This window comes from the organism of the source record quoted next, unplaced genomic scaffold, assembly GCF_019419815.1.
Source record: "Pyrus x bretschneideri cultivar Hongxiangsu unplaced genomic scaffold, Pyrus_bretschneideri_v1 Contig1, whole genome shotgun sequence".
NCBI classification, from domain to species: domain Eukaryota; kingdom Viridiplantae; phylum Streptophyta; class Magnoliopsida; order Rosales; family Rosaceae; genus Pyrus; species Pyrus x bretschneideri.
Window position 1 is genome coordinate 15,027,371 of NW_025999390.1, and position 18,037 is coordinate 15,045,407.

Genomic DNA, 18,037 nt, shown 5'->3' on the forward strand with positions numbered 1-18,037 from the left:
ATTGAAGAATCTTGGCCCTAGTACAAGTGCTAGCGACTATCAATTAGAAAATTGAAAATTTATGAGCATGAGTCGCAAAATTGAAGGCAAGGTCGTATTGAATGCACTCCACACCTCCAATAAAAACCAAATTTAACCGTTAAAAACTGGAAAATTATGAATATTCCTACCAACATTCCTTTATTTATAATGTAGCTGGGGTCAGCGCTGGGATTGAAACATCGTCCTCTTGTTGCCGAACTGGGTCAATTATTTCAACTTGAGAGGATAGTTTTGGTAGAATGTTGATCAACACCTTATGGTTGTTGATCTAACTTTTGATCAGATTCCTGATGACATACTGCAAAATGCCCCCGTGGTCGAAATAGGCCAGCTCAACCTGCACGAAAGACGAAACAAGGGAACTCTGAAGCAACACGAGCTTGACAGGAAATGAAGATAGAAAGAAGCAAACGATAATGCAGCATGTTACCTCTGTATCGAAACGTAGTGTACATACGAAGGACTTGCCGTTATCTGTCACCACTGTGATATCCTGACCGGGTCTAATTTCACTAACACTACTTGGAAGATCGATGGTGTAGCGTTCCTCCCCAGTTAAACCAAGAGAGTCGGCATCCTCCCCAGTCTTGAAACATAGTGGAATGATGCCCATGCCAACGAGATTACTACGGTGAATGCGCTCAAAGCTCTTTGCTATGACCGCCTTCACACCCTGAAAATTATTATGATGCAAGACAGACTTCATTAGAAATAAGACAAACATATACTGGCATCGAATGGAGTAAGTAAGATACTGCTAAAGGGTATTACCAGTAGCATGGGACCCTTTGCAGCCCAATCACGAGAACTTCCACTTCCATACTCGGCACCAGCCAAAATAATTGTATCATGTCCTTCGCTTTTGTACCTCTGTCAATAAAAGTAAAGGAGTCAATATTACAAATTTAGGCCAGGGATGAAAGCATCAATATTAAACATCAAATAAGGAGGAAAACCTTCCCGAGGAACTAAAATGATTTTTCGATAACCTTTAGTAAAGGCTGAGATAGGAGGGCATTACCATAGCAACATCAAACACGGACAGTTTCTCTCCAGTGGGAATGTGGATTGTTTTGGGACCAACTTCTCCTTTCAAAAACTTATTGACCAGCCGAATATTTGCAAAAGTGCCTCTTGCCATAACCTCATCATTACCACGGCGACTTCCATAGGAATTAAAGTCTCTTCTATCAACGCCACGTTCCAGTAGGTATTTGGCTGCTGAGCTGTCTTTGTGAATACTACCAGCTGGTGAGATGTGATCGGTTGTAATACTATCTCCAAAGTTGAGCAAACAGTAAGCATTCTTCACTCCATGAGCGCCTGGGGGAGACATGGTCATATCCTTAAAATACGGCGGTTCATGTATATAAGTTGATTTTGGGTCCCAGGCATAAAGAGTGCCAGATGGTACAGACAATTGATTCCACATTGGATTTCCTTTGGTGATTGCTTCATAGGTAGCCATAAACATATGAGGAAGCACATTTGATTGCACAACCTGAAAACAGCACGACAAGACCAACATGAATTTTCGATCCCTCGACTTAAATAGTAGAAACTATTCTTGTGAAAGTCATTCCTTTCAAAAAATAAAAAAAATTATAACTCACCGTTGCTACTTCTTCATTGGATGGCCAGATGTCCCTGAAAAATATCTTTTTCCCATCTTTTCCCACCCCAATTGGTTCTGTTTTGAAATCGATATCTACCTGCAGAATTGCAAACAAATGAGATTGCACCAAAACTCAAAAGTTATGAGCATAAAATCAGCTCATGTATAGCATAAAGATGCATACAAAATAACATGATACAGAATGTAACAACTGTCTCTGTAAGAGTTTGAGTTCCATACCGTTCCAGCAAGTGCATAGGCAACAACAAGGGGAGGAGAAGCAAGATAATTAGCCCTTGTTAACGGATGCACACGACCCTCAAAATTCCTATTTCCAGATAATACAGCCGCAGCTACAACATCTGTATGTGTGCAGAAAAATCAATAACTTAGTGACCGTGCAAGACTATAAAGTAGCATTTGTATATGCACAAACTGTAGAGAATATTACCATTTTCTGTAATTGCAGACGCTACTGCATCATCAATATCTCCTGAATTCCCAATGCAAGTGGTGCATCCATACCCAACAATATGAAACCCTAACTGATTCAAATACTTCTGCAACCCACTGCAGAACAATAAATGACTTAGGAATACATCACAAGAGTTGCATTTATTCCAAAGTTGTAGCATAGAGTCTTAAAATTACCTTTTTTGCAAGTATTTGGTTACAACCCCAGAACCGGGAGCAAGACTTGTCTTAATCCATGGCTTGACCTAATAAAAGGCACCAAAATAATGCAAAGATAGTTAATAAAAAATTCACTATGTTGACCAACGTTATACAACACAGAAATAAAACTAATCTTTCAGTTATGTGACATCAAAAGTATTCAGTAGACTAAGAAACACGGGGACATCAATTTAACCCGCAGAATGCAGGCACACATTTTGTTAATCACATGGAAGGCAAATTGGAAATGGACTCATTCTAAATAGCCCACCGCAAGTTTTTATCTGACACGAAATTCATTATCCGTAACATCATTTTATTCTACCCCTATAGACCAATCCTCTTGTAACTTTTTCCCCTTACTATTATCCTAAAACGAATTAAATAAACATGAGAAATGAGCCATAATTAGAGACATCCAACCTCCAATCCTAAATCACAAGCTTTCTTTGCAACCAAAGCAGCTCCAAGCATTACACTAGGATTTGAGGTGTTTGTGCAACTGGTGATAGCTGCAATAACAACATCCCCATGCCTAAGCTGTGCTGGGGTTCCGTGAAAATCGAATTCTACGACTTTACTTTGAGATTCTTTTGGCACAGCAAAACCCTGCAATGCATTGTAGGAAACATAAGCTCTTCAAGAAAAGGTTTTCTTACGTGAACATTAAACTATAAAGTAATCAATTACGGAACATCCAAATGACCCCCACAATTTCCAAGCAGTTCTGAATGAAAATTCGTGTCAATTTATGGCACTTTCTCACCTTAAATCCAACTCTATTGTCAAGGCATGCATGCCAATCCACTTTCATTTCTTTCAATGCAACACGATCATGTGGCCTAGAAAACATATGATTCTCAGTGTCATCACAAAAGATTGAATTCAATGAAGTGTGCAAGTTGGCTTGATTTACCAAGAAATCCTACCTCTTTGGACCTGATATGCATGGTTCCACTTCATTAAGATTTAGCTCGAGATATGAGGAGTACACTCTCTCGATCTGGGGCTGTGTTGACAAAAATATTCACTCAGAAGTTCAGAACCCATATTATAGAAGATTTTGAATAGGAAGGTAGCAAAAATAGTGGGTGCACATATCTCACCTCATTGTAGTCAACAAACATCTTATTAGCCCGTAAATAGGATTCTATCAGAGCGACCTGCATGGTAACTTTTATCTCAACATACAAACAAATGAACAAGAAAAATGAAACGGTGTTTAAACAAGAAGTTACCTTGTCATCACTTCTGCCAGTAAGTTTTAGATATTGCAGGGTGACATGATCCACAGGGAAGAAGCCCATGGTTGCACCATACTCAGGAGACATGTTAGCAATAGTGGCACGGTCTGCTAGTGACAATTCACTCATGCCTTCCCCTGCAAAAGAGAGCAAAGGCCAATATCTGATGTGAGAAGAAATGGAAACCAAGCACCAGCCGAAGCATCTATCATCGAGACACCAGTACAACTAGATAACATGATTAAGCATACGGGTTTACCATAGAACTCCACAAACTTGCCAACAACTCCATGCTTCCTCAACATTTGAGTTACTGTCAGAACCAAGTCAGTAGCTGTCACACCGTCTCTCAGTTTTCCTAATAATTTAAACCCAACAACACCAGGCAGGACCATGCTCATGGGCTGTATAAAAATAAAAGAGAGAGAAGAAAAAAAGAGTAAATGTATATTTCTGGATAAGAAAGTGTGCGGCAATAAAACTCAAGTTGTACAGTAATACTAGAGTCAACATAATCAAAAGAAGACATCAAGTTATTCATCAAAAATAGCAGGCAAGGATCCATGGATGCACTTCTTTACCTGGCCAAGCATAGTGGCTTCTGCTTCGATACCACCCACACCCCAGCCAGCAACACCTAATCCGTCTATCATAGTTGTGTGTGAATCTGTCCCAACAACACTATCAGGATAAAGCAAGCCGTCTGTGTTGAACACAACTCGACCAAGGTATTCCAAATTAACCTGCAATTAGCATTTCATTTTGTATATCTCAGGTTAGAATTCTGGAATAATATATTACAGGTTAACATTTGTGTTCTCCAAATCGATTGAATTACCTGATGAACAATCCCTGATCCAGGAGGAACAACAAGCATGTTATGGAAAGCATTTGATCCCCATTTCAGAAAACCAAACCGTTCTTTGTTTCGCTGGAACTCAAGTTCCATATTTGCCTGCACTGCATTTTCTGATCTTGCAATATCTACTTGAACCGAGTGATCAATGACAAGATCTACTGGGACCTGCATTCATGAGAAGCCAATGTAGATTCTCTTTGAAACAGTTAAAAAGAAAAAAAAAAAAAATCAAATGGCATGCTTGTAATGCAACCTGAAAGACAGTCAAGTTATTATAAACAAGAAATGCCAATGCGAAACAACGATGCACGCATATATGTAGCTCACCAACGGGTTAATCTTGTTAGAATCCCCCTTCAGATTGTTCATGGCATCACGCATACAAGCTAGATCAACTACAGCTGGTACTCCAGTAAAATCCTGAGAACCAGATGAACAACACATTGATAATCCTCGTAACGCTAAACGGCAATAACTTCAAATTTCAAGACTGACAATCCACACAATGATTTACCTGAAGCAGGACTCTAGCAGGTTTGAATGGGATCTCAACCTGCTTGGGAGAAGTGTTCTCCCAATCAATAATTTTCTCAACATCATTACTCTTCACTTGAAACTCATCACAGTTACGAATTGCGGATTCGAGAAGGATCTTAATAGAGAATGGCAGCTTCTCTGCAACACAAAACACCAACACCAAAGTAAATTTCACCACAAATTTTCACTTTCAAGTACAATAAACAAAAGAAACACTCTGTTTCCAAACAGTAATTAAAAAAACCAACTACTTTACACAGCACAAATCACAAAGATTCAAACATTCTCGGCAAACAAACAGAAAATACATCAAAATCAATCAGGGAAACAAACAAACCGATTCTGGGATCGTTCAGAGCCGGCAAGCTGTAGTATTTGCCGAATTCACCGCCGTCCGGCTTCTCGAGCGCCGTCAGTATCTTCTGAAACGGATTTGCCGCCGCTGAAACCACCCCCGATACATCGAATTAAAATCAAAAGCTAAAAAATAAATAAATAAAAAGCTCCGATCAGGAAAAAAACAAAATTAAAAGATCGAGCTGATGGGTAGTTACAGTACCCATTTAGCGATAAAGATCCGAGCTTTGGGCGATCCGGGTGGATCAGCTTTCAGGGTTTCGATTCAAATCGAATTCGGGCCGACGATTCGAGAGAGTGAAGTGATGAAAGGAGGGGAAAGACTTCACAATGTTAGATGAAGTTCTTTTGTTGTTGATGTTTTTGTCGTATGTTCTTACTCCGATGAATATCCGATCTTAGTGGAGGAGCAATGATTCGGTGGGGTCGAGCCTAATTTGTGTGGCGAATTTATTTATTTATTTATGGTTATGATTTGGAAATTGGACCGTTAGTTGGGTGACTTTTGGGTCGCTGCTGATATGATAAGGCAAAAGTGGGCCCTTGGATCCTTGGAGAGGCGTGTGGCTTTCATACACCAGTCACCAATCTTGATGCGTTTTGCTATTTATAGAACAAATTGGATTGGGGTTGGTTGGATATTAAGCTCTTTTTCTGTGAGGTCTTAATTTTAGCAAATACAATATCCCAAAACAAATGTTAGAAAACTCCTATAGCACCAAAAAAAAAAAAAAAAAGTTTGAAATTGCTTATGCTTATAGTTGGAAATAGCTCTTTATATGTATATTCTCATCTTTACCTAGCACGAAGCCTTTTGGGAGCTCACTGACTTTGAATTTCATAGAAACTCCGAAGTTAAGTGAGATTTTGGGAGCTCACTGACTTTGGATTCCATAGATACTCCGAAGTTAAGCGAGATTGGGCTGAAGCAATCCCAAGATGGGTGACCTATTGAAAAGTTGCTCGTGAGTTCCCAAAAACAAAACCATGAAAGCGTGGTCAGGGCCCAAGGCAGAAAATATCGTGCTACGGTGGAGGGAGGGCCCAGAATGTGATGGAGGCCTGGGACAGGTTGTGACAATGAATGGAAGATAATTGGCTTCTGATATAATAGATAAATCATAATTTGACACGTTAATAGATGAGTTATTATTACATTTACAAAAAGTAAGAATATGGTTCATACTCTATGTCTTGTAGACAATAGAGGAGCCAAATGATGCCGAAGTAAGCGAATTTTGAACAAAATATGGTTCATACTCTATGTCTATGTTTTCCCATTCTTTATTCCTTATAGAAAAAACAAGTACATCAACCAAATTATATAAGGTTGCATTCGAACAATTAATGACATGTTATCTCAACCATCACCGTCCTAACGTGAAGGTGATAATACAATGTAACCGTGATTATGTCTTTGAAATCTATATTTCCCATTAGGGGAAAATCATCGTATAATAAGAGACGTGAATACAAAGCAAATATCTCTTAACTTATAAGACATTACACAAAAAATAAGGGTTGTTGAAATTTTAAAATGGCTTGGTCCACGCAAGACGTGGATGGTTAAAGTCTTCATTTTCACCCCACTGTGTTTCCGGTTCAAACCATCCCCCCTCTTCTTTATTGTAAATTACTGTAAAATATTGTTTGTACTTAAAAAATAGCAGAGTCCCTATAAGGATGAAAAGTGAAGGGTATAGGCATTGATGCACTCACACATAGAAATCAACCCTCTTTCCATGAGACAGAGAGTTGGCAATAGGCCCCCCTTTCTCTCTCGCACAGAACCCCTCCAAAATCCTCTGCTCTTCGCTGCCTACTCCTTTTTGGTTGGGGTCGGTAGGCAACCCCCTTGCTCTTCGTCCTTTTTCTTCTCCTCTCTACCCTTCCGCTGCCTATGACTGTTGGATTGTGAGGTCTCGAGTTCTATTCTCAGCGTCACCTATAACAATATGACATTGTTTGGAGTTGGCTAGATAGAGCAGCATGTAATTTGTCATACTTTGTGAGACTGTTTAGGACTGTACAGAAAATAATTCTTACTACAAAAAAGTATACTGCATTTCTAATGCGACAATATCTGATACAAATATAAGTTGGGTAAATTCCTTTTCAAATTTGACTTTGGACAGTAAAAGATCTGGTAGAATTTCAGAGTGACATGTAGGCCATTTAACTATGTTGTACTTTTACCTAATTACTACACGCATGGATTAGATTACAATATTACCTAACCACATATCTCTTATGTGGGTTCCAATTAGAAATACTTCTTGTTTTTTATTTCTTTATTTCCTTAGGTAAACCACATGATATGCTTTATTTTTAAGTGTATTAATAAAAATAATTAATATATTATAATTTGAGTGAAAGAATAATGTTACATGATTATCTGTCAAATACATCGAAAATTTGCTTCAAATTTTAGCCTTAAAAGATAACCAACAATTAAGTGTCCTTGATATTAATATACATATATATTCTTTTTTGTTGAGGTCTGCACCTGATTGTAATACAATTTATTGACTAATTGCGTCTTCAACGATCATTACACGATCATTGGTCATTGTTTAGCTTAACCACCAATTAATCAAGTGGAAGAAATAAGATTGAGAAATCGTGAGAGAGCATTTGACATTAAAATATGCATGCATGTATGAGTCTCCCTCCAACTGATTAATAGCACGTGGTATAGAAAGATTCTAGAACGCTGGATTATAGATCACAAAATCTATTGGCCAAAGGAAAAGGGTCACAACATACGATTGGACATCGGTACGTTCCTGCAGACATTTGTTTCCGAATCCATGCCGCATCTAAATCAACTTAATATAAATTATCCTATCATTTACAAAGAAAATAAAACTGTGAATTTCAGTTTACTATCATCAAGTTTCGTGGTTTTTAACAATTGGTATATGAAGTTTTTTTCGTTTCAAAATCATACATAAAGTGTTAATTTTGGAACAGTTTCATAAATCTGTCAATCTGACTGTTAAGTCTTCCGTTCATTAATGACGTGACTCTATATTAACAATGACTGAACAACACGTGTTATTAATAAGAGGTCTACGTCAAAGTTAAAAATTCAAAAAAAATTTAAAAAATAGAAAACAAATGGGTTAAATCTCTATCCCTCCCCTCACCCACCCCCACCTTCCCCTTCCCTGATACCCACCCGCCACCATCCATTTTCATTTTTCCCGCTCGTGGCTTCTTGCGGTAATGGAGTCTGCAGCAGCTTGGGTGGACGCCCAAGAGTGGGAGGTCTGCAACGACGACGGCTTCGTCTTCAAGTGGAGGAAGCGGCGTAGACTCAACCCAGATGCCGACTCGCCGGCTCCACCGTCCTTGTCCGCAGTGGATCTACAGGAGGATCGCCAGAAACTCCGGAGAGAGCGGAGGAGGAAGTTTCTTCTCAAACTCAGAGCTAAGTACCAGGCAGAGATTGAGTAGTGGGAACTTTTGTCGAGCACGTTGCGCGCAATGGAGGAGAGGGAGTGGCAACTTCAGCGGAAACGAGAGGAGGAGCAGCAGCATAGAATGGAAGAGCGAGAACAGGAGGATACGGCGTCGTTGGATGGGTCTGGGGTGTTAGAGATTCAAGGGATGGAGTCCGGTTGTGGGTTATTGGTGGATGAGCTTCTTTTATAGGTGAATTGGGGGTTTCTTTATTTTTCGTTTTGGGATTGTTTAGTTTGTGGCAATTTTTTTGAAACTTGAAAGATTTTGGGGATTAGGACGATGCAAACGAGCAAATGGGCCTTCTCGAAAGGGTCGGAAATGAGGGAATGGGAGAACTGAAAGAGAGCGAGTCTGACTGCCTAGAAACCCGGGGAGGTGTACCGGATCTTCAACAAGGTGGCGACCCGGCAAACGACGCCGTAGTACAGTTTCCGCAGCGACGAAGAAGTGGAGGAGAGGAAGGTTTGGTGGGTTGGTGCAGAGGAGAGAATGGAGGGATCAGGGACGAAGGGAAGGTCGGGGGAGGTCGAAGATGGCCAGTTTTTTTTTCTTTTTGAATTTCCACGTGGACGCTTAATAACACGTGACGCTCAGTCATTGTCCACATGAGCACCACGTCATCAGACTAACGGATGTATGAGACTATTCCAAAATTAACACTTTAAATATAATTCTAGGACGAAAAAAATTTCATGTACTAAATGTTGAAAACCACGAAATTTAAAGGTACTAAACTAAGATTTACCTAAAATAAAAATATCAATTTATATTTATATTTTATGAATCACGTTTTCAATCATTTGACACACTCAAAAATATACGAAGTGAAAATTTCATGTACATTTTCCATCTAGGTAGAAATATATGAGAAATTTTATGTACTTCGCTTGATCTTATCCTGTTTTATAATGTTGTTACGAAAATTAATGTAAAACTGTGAGGTGACAGAAAGTTCATAAAAAATCTCACTTTAAAAGAATCTTCTTAGTATTTTTCAAAATATAGTAGTTCATTTGGACTTTCTTTTGAGTATGATATAGGAACTAACTAATATAATATATGTAATGCATCAGCTTATGTGCATCTTCAGTAATAATTAACTGCTATGATAAGCTAGACATGAACTTAGTGGATCTTAATAATTTAGTCGTGTGGTGAAGGCAATTTAAACGAAAGGCAAAGAAGAAAAGAAAGTTCTAGCTTCCTTAAAGTGCTTCAAACTTTCTCGACTTCAACTTCAAAACAATTACATGCATTATGTATATATGCATGCACGTAATATATACAATATCTCTTTCCTTTTTGGTGCGATTTAATTTCTAGAGGTATGTATTATTGTTGTCTGTTGCCATTGCAAATCTACAAAATTGGACATGACACAGGACTTTTGAATAATTCATGCATCTTCCTTTAAGATTATAATGGATGATTTATTATTATTATTTTTTTTTTGTCAAAGATCATAATGGATATATAATGAGTAGCCACAGACGTTCAATGTTAAATGCAATCGTTCACATTTATGCAAGTTACAATATAAAATACTTTATAATATTAAATTAACAGCTAAAAGTCACTCGTTCATGCATAAACAAATGACTCAGCGCAGTCGAAAGAGAAAAACAAGTAGCGAGCTTTAATTAGGAGGTTAGAAGGTGTGAGATGGTCCGCATTGGGAAAAACCATGCAAGCCTCGAAGACCAAGATCGAAGCAGTCGCCTTAATTCAGTTGGATACTTTTCCAGAAGATTGGCTTTTCTTCTTCGAACCGCGTATTTTGATGAGATGGTTGTCGGAAGTCTTTTTTTGGCGGTCTTAGTATTTACAAAAGCCACGTTGTCAAATGAGACTGCATGGTGCATGCACTGACTGTGTGGTCGTCCTTATTTCTGATGCATGCATGCATTCCCCATAAAATATAAAAGCCAGTAAATGACGTAATAAAATTGCAAAAGTTTTGAATGTCTCTACTCTCTAGTTGTTGTGTAGCCACTTAGGCATATTGTAGGCGAATTTAGAGAACCAATCCTAGCTTGCTTTACTTCCACAAGTTTGATTCATATTTGAATCCGATTGCACTTAGTTCGAATTTTCTTGTTTGCTTTTCTCTTTCGCATAAGTTCACTGCCAGAGACTGGTAACATCTTTATTTTATTTTGGCTGTTTGTAGGGTAGTTCAGTTGTTTATGAAATATTTTAAGAGACTTCTCAACATTCAGGTTCAAATAACTCCACACAATCGCTCAATTTATAAGTTTAGTATATATTTGCATGTGTGCATGATGAGATTACTGCACCTATATGTTTGTTTCTCTTTACTAAATCGAATAAATGAAAGAATAATTAGAGGTAAATACAAATGAAGGAGTGCAAAAGGAAAATATGAGTGTAGAAAGAGAAAAGGGGTATACAAAAATCATTTAAGTAATGACTTTTTTTTTTTTGTTTTTTGTAAAAAAACTTATTAGGAAAACATAAATTCTAAAGTAAGATCTCAGATGTTAAGATGCATACTTTAACTAGAGGTGGCAAAATTAACACATTAGATTAGGCGGTTAATAGATACCCATAAAGACCCATTTAGTTTGATTTCACCTTACACCATCATTATCACTACTAATCTCATTTGTATATTATGGTAATATCAAATTAAACAGGTCTTTAATGAATACCACTAACAACCCAATGAGTTGATTTGTCACCAATAGCGTAGCCATGTTAAGGGCTACCCTGGGCTATAACCCATGTAGCTTTCTGTAAAAAAAATTAAAATTTTACATGTAATTTTTATTGATTTTCGAATGTAACCCATCATATATTTAGTCACTACTCCTAATTCTCTTGGTTTAACAATACAAAATTATATAATACAGTTTACAAATCATATCTTTTTGTTGCATCAGTTTTCTCATCGTTTCTTGTACATGTGCAAGTTTGAATTGTTTGAATTTTAACGCATATTTGTTTAATAACGAACATTTTTAGCTCACCTTGTAAAAAAATTCTTAAACTAGAGGATACTTTGAAAAATACAATACTAATTTTCTTTATTTATAAAAATTTATCCCCCACTATATCCAATTAGGGAAATCACTCTTCCCCCACCCGCCCTAGCTCTTCCCACCTGTACAAAACGAATATAATACATTTAGTTTCAACATTCCTCAATCTGCCACGTCTTTTGGTTGTCTGCAATTGAATCTAAAATAATATTAAGTTAAAAACGCACCTATGTGTTGTCCCCATGTTGAGGTGGCAGGCAGGACTTATCGGCAACATGCCATATAAGGCAAAACCTATTAACCAAAGCAACCCAATTAAACCTAAATATTTAATAACGTTTAAAGAATAATAATAAAAAAATTTATTGCAAGAAGAAGAAGATATTTTCGTTGCCTTTTGCGTACCCTGCGGATTTAAACCAACCTCAGCGGTGGCCAATCAAACTGTTACCAAAGCATACAAAAACCCAACCCCACACCCTTGACTCTCTCTCTCTCTCCTCCCTTTCTCTCTCTTGGTTGAAAAATGGGTGATGGAAAATTAAAAATCAATTTGCAGGTGACGGGTTTTGTGGGACGATTTTACAGCCTGAACAACTTGATCATTTATCAAAGCAGAGGCTTCTTAATATCGGGTCTCTCCCCCTCTCTCCTCTCTCTCCTCTCTCACATGTATTTTCTGATACCAAAATTACCAGTCTTTTTCTACAAAGCCTATATTTGCTTTTATCCACGAGCAAATATAGCTGTAACGGAAGAAAAACAGAGCTTAATAAACTAGAGAGAGAAAGCGATAGAGAGAGAAGCAGAGACAGATTTTTGTCAAAGAAAAAAAAAGAGCTTTAAATGCGAGCTGGTCGATCTGGTTTTCTCTTCTTCACCTATCCATCCATCCCTCTTCCCTTTATATATATTCATGTGCAGGGAGATATTCATAGTTTAAAAAGGGTTTTAAATTCATATATTTTTGCTTTATAATCAACTAACATCCAGCTATAAACCCAAAAGCCTTCTTCTTCTATAAACGCAAATGGCAATGGATTTTATTGCGCACCCATCTCGTTTTTCTCCTTCCTATTCGTTTTCGTTGGGTAATTTCATCGAACGGGTCAAGGATTTCTGCAACTTCGCCGTCTCTGCGGTTCTGGGGAACGTTTTCTCTGCGATCTTCACCTTCTTCTTTGCATTAGGTTTGTTTTATTTTCTGTTTTCTGAATTGGGTTCTGCTTGTTCATTGAAAGTTGTTGTCTTTCTTTTGCTATTGCATTAAAGGGTGGAAATTTTGCAATGAATTGGATTTTGGCTCTTGGAATTAATAATTTCTGCGGGAAAAATCATTTGGGTTTCTGTATCTGTGACAGAGGAAATGAATCCAATAATTGCATGTATTTGGATTCCTGAATTTTGTGGGGAGAATTGAATTGAGTTGAATTTCATATGCCATTGTTTTGTTAAATTCTGGCTCCAATCAAAGTTAATAACTTTACTTGATGACAAAACGGTTTTATTCTGGGAAAGTTTGTTCATCAATATTTGTGTATTTGTGTCTGGATCCTTGGAACATAGCGCGTTTTTGAAACTAAGAACTGTATGTTATATTGTCCTTTTGGGAACATGCGATAAAATTGGAACGATACAGAGAAGAATTGTATGTTATGTTAAGATTCTCACTCAATGAAATGGTAATTTTTGTGTGCAGTGGGCACCGTGTTAGGAGCAATGACTGGAGCTTTGATAGGGCAAGAAACTGAGAGTGGGTTTGTGAGAGGAGCTGCAGTTGGAGCAATATCAGGAGCTGTTTTTTCAATTGAAGTGTTTGAATCTTCCCTTATTCTTTGGCAATCAGATGAATCAGGAATTGGGTGTCTTCTGTATTTGGTGAGCAATTAAGATTTTGGGGACCCCATTATTTATATGGTTAGGTGGTCACCGTTCAATTGCCTCAAATGTTTGGTTTATTAGAATATTAAGTAGCAAATGCCATCATTTCGGGTGCCTAATTCGTGTTTCGTGTAATCTATTCCATGCAGATTGATGTCATTGCTAGTCTCCTAAGCGGTAGATTAGTCCGCGAGCGGATTGGCCCCGCCATGTTAAGTGCAGTGCAAAGTCAGGTAATTTCAATGCTTAGATGCTAGTCTTATGTGAGGCAACATAAACTCCAAGAGGCCCATTCATGAGCTTGCTAATTACTAATTTACCAGTCGTTCTGCTGTGCTTTAACCAGATGGGTGATGTGGAATCAAGCTTTGACGAGATCCCCAACATCTTCGACACTGGCGGCTCCAAAGGGTTGCCCGGAGATTCAGTTGAAAAGATCCCAAAGATCAAAATCACCTGCCACAACAACGTGGATGCTTCTGGGGAGAAAGTCTCCTGTTCAGTTTGCCTTCAGGTAAAAAAAAAAAAATCTTAAAAAACCGTCTTTCGCTCACAAGCGAGAGAATTCGTCTCAGTTTCGAACTTTTAGCTATTGACATCGTGATTTTTTTTTACACGATCAGGATTTTCAGCTTGGAGAGACAGTAAGAAGTTTGCCACACTGCCATCACATGTTTCACTTGCCTTGTATAGATAAGTGGCTCCTAAGGCATGGCTCATGCCCTCTCTGCAGAAGGGATCTGTGAATCTGATGATCTTCCTGTAAATTACCAAATGAGTAAAAAGTTGTTTATTGAATTATACAAATTTTGTACCCTTTTCATCTGTACCGTCATTCACCAGGCTGCTCCAGTAGCTTCATGCTACATTGTGAATTCATGTATAAAAATTTTGATTGTGGTAGTTTTAAACCTTTTCATTGCACAGAATCCCCTCCCTTTAACTGTTTTACAGCACTCCTTAGGCACTACAAGGACGTTGTTGTAATCCTACTTTTTGTACTCGCAAGACAGACATGGTATTTTTACGGTGTCTTGGAGTATGAGATACTCCTGGTTTTTTAAACGTAAGATCTTGGAAAAAGCTCGGAGAATCCTATGCTCTGGAACGCCATACAAAATTTTGCCCATTTATAAGGGTCTATATGAGTTTGAGTTGAATTAGGAATTTTCAATTGCAATGCCAGATTTGTCTGCAAAGATGTCAATAACTATTTTAGCATGGTATCACCTGTTGTGCATGCCACCATGCCTCCCCTTACAAGGATAAGTCCTTTTTTAGGTCAAACATTATCATGCGAGGGGAGATTCGAATACATGATCTCGTGTGCAAGAGTAAACGCTTTAAATTATATGAGTTACAAATTTTTCGCTCTGTAAAGATGAGTTAAAAGTAATCTCTTCCATAATCCCACCTTAATCCACAGAGCAATTGGGCTTAACTTTCCATTAACATAATGCGTAACCCAATAATTTCTCTTCTGGTGCAACTGATTGGGTATTAGTTGGCTCCAACAATTGACATATTTTGGTGTAAATTTTGCTGACGAAGTTATCTCATCAGGTAGGTAGGAACTTTATATCACACTAGAAAACATTTTTCTTTTAAATATGGTTGTGTTTTTTTCATGTGTATGTTGTGTTTTCTTTTCTTTCCAAGCCATTTTTTCAAGAACAAAATAAAAAAGCCATTTGTGTGTGTGTATGGTGTCCCGAAAAGAATAACTTATGATTTTAGGGAAGTCACTTTCTCACGTATTTTTTTTCTTTTAGTTTTGATATTTGAATTGAATAAATCAAAGTATGATTAAATACCATAAGTAAACAGGAGTTTTCAGATGGAGAAAATTGTGCAATGATTTTTTCATCATTGACTGTGTTGGACGGCTGGATCATATCCATGCCGCCCAATCACACGTGTAGCAATGCGTCGATCTTACTTCATTATTATTACATGGGATGTGATATCTACACACCTTTTTTTACTTCTCACACACCCTTCTAATTTTCGGCCGTCGGATCGGATGAATTGAAAAATATCAACGGACAGAAATTAACAAAGAGTGTATGAGAAGTAAAAAGGGGTGTGTGGATAGCACACCCCTTACTACATAACATCAACAAGAATATATGATGTTTCTATGGCCTTTTAGGGAATTGCCCTGTGCAATGTAACAAGCAATGACAAACTTTCTGACCAAACAAAGTAGGTAAAATCTCTTCCTGTTTTTCTACGGTTATCAGATTTTCATTCTTATTCTTGCAAGACTGGAATGAAGTCTGACTCAAGTCACTTGTGAAGAATATATCGTGCCTGTAAATTATTAAACAAGCAGACCAAATCTTAAAAGTAACCTTGTCATCGGAACCGGATCTCCTCCGAACCCAATAAAGCTGAGCCTGCTGGGCAAGAGATTCGGACTGTTGAAATTTGATCCAACGGCTACAAACAGGGGCCCTCTAAAGTTATAATAATTGTAGCCGTTTGATCAAATTTCAACGGCCTGGATCTCTTACTCGGCAGGCTCAGTTTAGTTGGGCCCGTAAGGGATCCGGTTCCCTTGTCATCTACCACTAATAAGATAAGAAAATTAAATTAAAGAAAAGAGATTCCTCGGATTGTTCAAATAAATAATAATAATCCAGACAATGCTCAGTTTAGACGCTTGTTTTATTTTATTTATTTGAGTGTAGTATGGATATCAAATAAAGCTTTTTATAGTAGTTTGAATGAGTGTGATATTTATATTAATGCTACACTAGTTTAAATTCAGTAATTGTTAGAGTCACACTTAAAAACCTAGTAGTTTACACTCAAATATTCCTACCGACTGTAAAAATACGATTCCAATATAAGCTCAATACATTAGTAACATGCTTTTTTGTTTCGGCCCGCTGTAAAAAGCTTAAGGGAGAGATTCTTGAGCGCCACATGAGTGTATTCTCATGAATAATAAACGATCATCACATAAACATATTGCGTGATCAAAATTATAAACATATAAGAATGTATATCGGTTGTAGATTAGAATCTCCGCACATAAAAAACATTAAAGCAAACACAAAATATCTTGTAGCCAACAGCCATTGAGCTGCCCCATTGTCTAAACCCCATAACATAAATAAATAGAGTATTACTAGTACAAGAGAGTCATAACTTAAGAACTTCAGCTACCACATGAATAATTTAGAACTCTCAAATAAAACGTGCGGGCCATAACCATATTATTATATTGTAGACCTATCATCTGTGGTAGCTTTAATTTCTACACTATGCATCTCACATCTTTGCAAGTACAAAACTTTAGTAATAGTAGTTAACAACATCGGATGATTTGGTTTTAGGAATTAGGTTTTATATGCAAAATTACAATGAGTTGGACAGATTTATCTATATGTGTGCGTGTGTGTCATTTTCTTATTTTTTTTTTTCAAATCAAACTTGAGATATCTTCCATACAACTAAGTTGTTATAACTACTATGTACAAAATTGTTGACATGTTTACTTTACATGAGTAATGGACCGAGAAACTTAGAAATATGAGAAGTAAAGAACAAGATTTGGATCAATTAATCCCCTTTAATTGATCTGATTTTAACTTTTAAGTATCAATACGAATTTTAAAAATAAACACACATTTTTTTAGTTATATATGTGTTAATAAACACATAAGAGGTTAAGAATTAAAATGATTTATACATCAGTTTTGATAAACATATAAAACTCAAGAGTCAAAATTTCATGTAAAAATAATGTGATAATAGTTTGTCAATATTTTGATGTATGACTTATAATAACGTCCTATTCTTGGTAGCTTCACAGTTAAGGTATTTTTTTGTTTATATTTTCTTGTGGATACATACTTTTTGTTGGAAGCTAAACAGCTCTTGGAGTTGAGGGATCAAAGGCAGCAAGGAGCTCCCGAGCATGGTTGTTGTCTGCATCGAAGAAGAAAGAAGAAATGAAGGGTTAAAGCCTCCAACGGTTAGTTCTTTGTTTAAATGTATGTGTGAGTGTGTGAGTGACAAGTGTTCAGTTCATATTAGATAGCTTAAAACCCAAATGAAGGGCTATGATTTAATCTGGAGTAGTAAGGATGTAAGAGTTATTTAAGTCTCTTGTCAATCACTCCCTTAAGGAAGTATAGGTCTTGGCAATGCACCATACCCTACAAGATTTCCTCTACTTAATAAACACACTCCAAAAGTCCTATCCATTCTCTGCCATTCTAACCCTAAGAAACTAATCCAAACAATAACCAAAAACACACCAAAACAAACAAACTTTATCATGGCCTTAGAGCTTAGTTCCTGATCTTACAACTTTCTGGGTGTAATCTATGCAAGTTGAGATCTT

General features: G+C 37.3%; 2 protein-coding genes across 2 annotated transcripts; one reads left to right on the forward strand and one right to left on the reverse strand.

Moving 5' to 3' along the window:
- Positions 1 to 74: 74 nt before the first annotated feature.
- Positions 75 to 5,706, reverse strand: LOC103929578 (aconitate hydratase 1-like). The gene is made up of 20 exons (XM_009338800.3): positions 5,532 to 5,706; positions 5,310 to 5,414; positions 4,950 to 5,110; positions 4,763 to 4,855; positions 4,415 to 4,600; positions 4,158 to 4,319; positions 3,836 to 3,980; positions 3,571 to 3,713; positions 3,439 to 3,495; positions 3,262 to 3,341; positions 3,099 to 3,174; positions 2,756 to 2,941; positions 2,309 to 2,376; positions 2,109 to 2,227; positions 1,898 to 2,019; positions 1,656 to 1,754; positions 1,064 to 1,543; positions 814 to 912; positions 473 to 715; positions 75 to 379 (listed from the first exon to the last, which is right to left on the reverse strand). Exons 1-20 carry the CDS (start codon positions 5,533 to 5,535, stop codon positions 311 to 313), a joined length of 2,697 nt encoding a protein of 898 aa, XP_009337075.2. The 5' UTR covers positions 5,536 to 5,706; the 3' UTR covers positions 75 to 310.
- Positions 5,707 to 12,816: 7,110 nt separating this feature from the next.
- On the forward strand, positions 12,817 to 14,583 carry LOC103953437 (NEP1-interacting protein 1). Its single transcript, XM_009365168.3, has 5 exons — positions 12,817 to 12,989; positions 13,499 to 13,677; positions 13,830 to 13,913; positions 14,027 to 14,194; positions 14,304 to 14,583. Exons 1-5 carry the CDS (start codon positions 12,830 to 12,832, stop codon positions 14,424 to 14,426), a joined length of 714 nt encoding a protein of 237 aa, XP_009363443.1. The 5' UTR covers positions 12,817 to 12,829; the 3' UTR covers positions 14,427 to 14,583.
- Positions 14,584 to 18,037: the final 3,454 nt, after the last annotated feature.